Genomic DNA, 6,173 nt, shown 5'->3' with positions numbered 1-6,173 from the left:
AGCTACTTGTCGGAAGTTTCATCCGTACACATACATACACGATGCCCCATCCCTTCTTCCTCGCCTCGAACCTCACGAGATACGATCCTCCCTTTGGCGATACAGCACGACGAAATCGAAAGAACACGGTGGAGATATCGAATTCCCGATTTCCCCACTACCCCGAACATGGAACCTTGGTCTTCCGAATCAAGGCAAACTCACTTCACCCTACTTGTACATAATACGCACGCAATCAGCCGTGTGGGCGGGCATTTTCAGGCGTTGGAATGGTGTGACATGGCATGGCATGGCATGGCATGAAATTGTTGATTGGGCATGCAAGTGTTGCGGCTCAGCATTGGCGTATTCTGTAACTGATACGGGGGATTAATCTTGGAAGCAAATTTGCTGGGTCGGTAGTTGGGAAGAATGCGAATATTATTAATTTCGAGTTGTGTGATTAAGATTGTGATGGTGATTATGATTATGATTATGATGGTGAGTGAGTGAGTGAGTGAGTGAGTGACTGGGGTTTGTGTTTCTAGCCTTGATTTGATACTTGAGATATAATCCGAAATAGTGGTGGTGGCATACTCACTCTTCCTTACTCTCCTTGAGCGTGAGGGGAAGGACTACCTTAATCCTAGTTAGTATCTCGCTTCAACCAGGTACTGTACTGTAATATACGATCCATCTTATCTTATCTTACCTTACCTTCTTGCTTCTTCCTCCCCTCTTCTTCTTCCCTTGGTCTAGCCGAGCATCGTGTACGTACGGCGGCGTATTGAGGCATCGATCGGTACTTGTGTTGGTGGGGCTAGGCTGGGCTAGCTAGTCTGGTGGTGTACTGTACCGTGCGTGCAAATGAATGGGATGAATGAATGGATGAGTGAAATGTCTATTTTTAAGTCTATTTTTAGAATGGGGTGGTGGAATGCGATGTAGTGTGGGTGAGGTGCAGTAGCGTGCGTGTGGGATGCAGGGGTGCTGGGGCAGGGGGGGGGGGAGTGCATATGAGCGCGGCGTGAGTGAGTGAGTAAGTGAGTGATGGGATGGGATTGTTTGTTGGATTGATGGATGGAGGGAGGGAGGGAGGGGATAATTAATGATGTGGATGCGATGCGATGTGGATTGGAAATGGTAAGTATGGAAAGGTTTTGAAGAAAGAAGTTTAAAGATGCTTGGTGGATGGGATACTCGGTAGATAATTTTAAAGGTTGCTGTACTGAGTATAAATTTCCGTCGCGATAACGGTGCGGTGCGGTGCGGGGCGGGGCGGGGCGTGGCCTGGCGTAGCGTGGTGTGCGGTGAGAGAACGTAGAAGAAGGTCCGTTGAGAGAGAAGAGGACAGTGGAGTGGACACAAAGTTTACATGGTGTTGATTAATCTACTGGTAGTACGGATAACGTTTCCAGGTTCTTGTGAGAGTTCTTGAACCTTTTATTTACGTCGTATCTAGATTCTAGTGAGAGTTCTTGAAAACTTTGATTTGATTTGTGTGGGTATTGTGAGGTCCCTTCCTTGGGCAGCAGGGCAGGTAGGTGCTGTAGATCGGTACTGTATATTCCCTGCAATCGATTGCGTTTTGCTGACGGATTACGCGATTGCTGACCCGAGCCGACCTGACCTGGCATGTCGGCATCTGAAGAATGGCCGCTGGAGATTTGCTTGTGCTTTGCTGGGTTGGAGGGTACTAGAGTATAGATTTCTTGCTTCACGACCATATGGTATCCTGTAAATAGCTTGGTTTTCTAACTCTGGTATTTGTTTGCTGTATTCCGTAAGCACGCAGCTCATAACATAAATTTAGAACTGCATTTATTCCAAATCAAAGTCTCGACGATTTCTCCAAGCGAGAAGGTATACATACCAGTTTAACAAACGACTCCAGGATAGGCCTATTGAGGCTATTGATGTCCTGCATTGTACCTGCATAAATCATCGAGGTGTGTTAGCAGGAATAGAATTGTCCCTTCCCAGGCACATGAGATACATGTCCCGACAGGCACGGTACAGGAGAAGGCTTGACGGTTTGTTTCTGGGGAAGTCTTACACCAGATTCGGGGTAATTAGTATACTTTGGATAGCCTCCCTCCCTTGCATTGTTGCCAAATAGACCCAGATGTGGGCTATTTATGGGACATTCTCTACCACGTCTGCAGCCATTGTGCTGTGCTGATAAAAAGATCCCCCCCTGCTGTGAGGAAGGGTCGCGTAGGGCTTGTTGGGCCAGTTGGGAGAGAGACTCACCCCCCTTGATCGACTCGAGCGCTTATACTCCGTACGGTATGGCCACGCGAACGGTTGCGCGTGGCGAGTGAGGAATATCAGTCAGGGATGTTGGCGTGCTAAGTAGGAGGCTGATACCGTTGCAGTAATGATATGATGCTGATGCTGATGCTGATTCATTGCTGTGTTACTGTGTAATGCTTGAAGAAATAGATAGGGTACGATAGATGTTTGTTTAGTTGGTACTGTATGGAGTACTGTATGGGTATTTTTATCTTTATTTTTATCTTTATTTTCATCTTATCTTTCTTGTAATACTTACTACTGTACTGTACTGCACTGTAGCTACAAACGCCTAAATGCTCTTCTGCTTGCTTTCCTCCCTCTACCGGCCCTTCCCACCAATCACCATCCCTCTCCTCATGGCCCCGCATCTCAATATCTTTCCAGATGGCTGCCCCTTTTGGTTTAAGCTGTGCACCGTCAAGCCTCCTCTCGCCTCGTTGGAGAATAGACTGACCCTGATATTGTGGCACAGGGATGCCATGCATTCGAGGGAACAAGCCTTGTACCCATCGAGTCGTCGGCCCCGCCTCGCCTATCCGTCGGTCCTATCACCATCCTCCCTTCCTCCTGGCACTCCACCTTTCTCTCTCTCGTCTCACTCGCACCTTTCCTCTTTCACTCGGATCTCCACCAATCTCCCACCGTTGTTTTCTCTCCGGCCACTCTTCTCACACCCCTCCCCTCCCCCTCGAAAGCCCAACACCGACCACAGCTTCTCTATATTTAGCATCGCCAGCATCCTCTATCAGTTTATCAAACCTGCACCATCAAAGAGTTGTACTGTACGAAGTACTGTACTGTACTGTACCAGCCTTGCCTTGCACGTACATTACACTTATCACTCACTCAGGTACCGACCGCATCGCAACATCAGTACACAAACAAACAACCCTCCGTCCATCCATCCATCCATCCACCACCATCCATCATCCATCGCCATCATCTATATCTACTCCCGTCCCCGAACCCCAGTTTTCAAGTCGCCAATTCTAATTTGGTCATTCCCACCTTGTAACACTACTTCCTTACCTTTCATCGGTCCTGTCCAGTTCCTTTCACTTCAAGTTGTCTGTCTGTCTGTCTGCCTAGAAAGACCTCGGTCGCAACAATCTCCTTCTCCTTCTCAGCACGTACCGATCATCTCAGCCGCAATCAGTACCACTACAACCACCATCGGCATCGCCATCAACATCGACAACGACCCCCTTTTTTTTCTGTACTCGCTGTATTGCATCTCATCACTTGGGATCAATATCGCCACCACTACACGTCGCTTTCTTCTAATTCTTTTCCCTTTCCACCTACCGGCCACTTGATGTGTGTCATTGCCTTTGCGCGTCAGCAGCATTGATCCTTCAACCAGAAACAACGTCAATCTGTTTCCCAAACCATCCTCTAATACTCACCATTCCGGCTTCGCCGCAAATTCCGAGGAGCTGGATCAATTCATAGAACCCTCTTATCTTCCGCAAGCTCGGCGCGTCGCCGCGATGGGCAGACGAAAGATTGAAATCAAGGCCATCAAAGATGACCGAAATCGTTCAGTGTATGTTTTTTCCTATCCAAGTTCAGCAAATCGCGCGCATCTGGACAACGGCTAATCGACTGTTATCAATAGCACATTTCTCAAGCGCAAAGGCGGTCTTTTCAAAAAGGCGCATGAGCTTTCCGTCCTCTGCTCCGTCGATGTCGCAGTCATAATCTTTGGTAACAACAAGAAACTATACGAGTACTCGAGTAGTGACATTGGCGAAATTCTCACCAGATACAATTACGTATGTTTGCGCACGCAATCAAATATGCCTCAGCTAACATTTCTATAGTATGGAGGCGCCAACGAACACAAGGGTCCAGCTGATTTCAATGGAAAGGGTGGAAGGGATATGGACGATGATGACGACGATGATGGATCTATTCCTTCCCACCACGGATCCGTCGAGCCTCAAATGATGCCCCCTCAATTCCAACAGCCTGTATTCCAACCACCACAACATATGAGACAAGCAACTCCTTCATCCTCGCCCCCAATCCCAAATGGCGCGTTCCCGCATCACCCCCAACAACGCCAGCATACTCCTCAACCGCATCCTGGATCCCGTCCCTCTTCACGAAACGCCCCTCGCAGACAAAGTTCTCTGGTCCCTCAACAGCATGTTCAGTCGCAGCCTCCTAACGGCTATGCCTACATGCCAAATCCAGCCATCTACAACCCGAACAATGGACCTCCACATCACGCGCATCACGGCCTCCCGCAGCATATGCAGGGACCCCCGATGCATGGCCCACAAGGTGTTCCACAGCAAGGCCCTCCACCGCAATATCCCAATTATGGACCTCCGCAACAGCAACAGCACCCCCATCCACAGCAGGTACAACAGATGTACGCGGAAGAACAGCGCCGTGCTTCGATGCCACCAAACTTCCCACAAGAAAGACCATCTTCGCGTCCAGAGCCGTCACCACCGTTACCTCAACCACAACAGGTCCCACAGCAGCAATCTCCGCCTCAAATACATCAACCTCCGCCACCACAACAGCAGGAACCCGAGCAACATCAACAAGCTCCTGTTCAACAGATGCTTGAGCCGAAACGCATGTCTGTTAAATCTCGGAGCATTTTCACGCCTATTGACGAATCACGGTCTATTCTTTCTCAACATTGGGCATCTTCAACGTCGAATGTGGAACCTACACAGGGTGAAGCACCTACTTCAAATCGGTCACAGTCTGTGGATGTGGGAGCTGTTTCTCGTCTCAAGTCGAATAATTCTCCCCCGCCCAAACAGCCTGTCCGTGCCAATACGCATAAAAACCGCGCTTCCCATTCTTCCAACACCGAGTTTGCTCCTCCATCGAGAACAAATTCAGCATCGCTTGGAGGTGGTAAGCGTCCAGTGCTGAAAGTCCAAATACCAGAGGGAGATTCAGACGGCGGAAGTGCTACTGCCGATTCCAACTCGAGTCCACGCTCTTCAACCAATGTAGCAGGAAATAATCCACACCGCAACGGCCTAGGCGGAGAATCTCATTCTTCTGGCGTGGTCTTACCACCACCTTCACCATCTGCTTCCGCTCTTCTTTCAGCAGGCGCATCCGGCCCACCAAATCCATTTGCTCGCCCCCATCATCCCAGTCAAAGCCAGCCTTCACAAGCCACTTCCAATACCAGCAACATGATTGATACTCCCGTCTCGGCGCTCCCGAGCCGTTTTATGACCAACGAGTTCTTACCCAGTCCGAGCTCTTTCTACCCAGAATGGAACTTTAGAGGAAGTGATAACAATACGCTACCCAGTCCTTTAAACTTCGCTACACCAGTAGTGGGGACAGGTCCTAGCTTTTTAAGAGAGGATTCGGGTGAAAGAGCGGGACAGGGAAAGAGGAAGACGCCGGATATGGATGGGAGTAGTGATGGCGGAGAAGCGAAACGACATAAACACGAGGCATAGCACAGCACGACACTTTTACATACACTCGCTTAGCTTAGTATGTTCTTATTTTTTCCGAACGTATAATTTCTTCTTCTCTTCTTTTTGGGTGGGTTACTTCCTTGCATTGGATGGCGTCTGGGATAGGGTTATTGAAACTTAAGGATTGTCTACATGAATGAGTAATGTTATTTATGTAGATACCCCTTTACCTACTTATTTTCTATGGTGTTTAAGATTGTGGTTGTGGGGTTGGGGGTGGGTGTGAGTGGAGGATGGGTTGTGCAAAATAGGGGGTAGGTAGCAGGTGGCATATATGAAACTGCTAGGTAGTCGGTAGGTAGTTAGGTAGGTAGATGAATGATATGATGTTGATTTGATTCGAATGTAATGGGATGGAATGGAATGTGATATTTTCGGTAGAGGTGAAGTGATGAAGTGATGAAGTGAAGTGGGGTTGGGTTGGGT

The 6,173-nt window shown here is 48.7% G+C and overlaps 1 protein-coding gene across 1 annotated transcript; it reads left to right on the top strand.

Moving 5' to 3' along the window:
- Nucleotides 1–3,767: 3,767 nt before the first annotated feature.
- Nucleotides 3,768–5,726, top strand: RLM1 (Transcription factor; the record flags this gene model as incomplete). Its single annotated transcript, XM_031152186.1, has 3 exons — nt 3,768–3,823; nt 3,896–4,052; nt 4,101–5,726. The coding sequence occupies 3 exons, from the start codon at nt 3,768–3,770 to the stop codon at nt 5,724–5,726; spliced, it is 1,839 nt and encodes a 612-aa protein (XP_031002716.1).
- Nucleotides 5,727–6,173: the final 447 nt, after the last annotated feature.

Source organism: Lachnellula hyalina (assembly GCF_007821495.1).
Source record: "Lachnellula hyalina strain CBS 185.66 chromosome Unknown contig00155, whole genome shotgun sequence".
NCBI lineage: Eukaryota > Fungi > Ascomycota > Leotiomycetes > Helotiales > Lachnaceae > Lachnellula > Lachnellula hyalina.
This window is presented reverse-complemented; position numbering and strand designations above follow the sequence as displayed.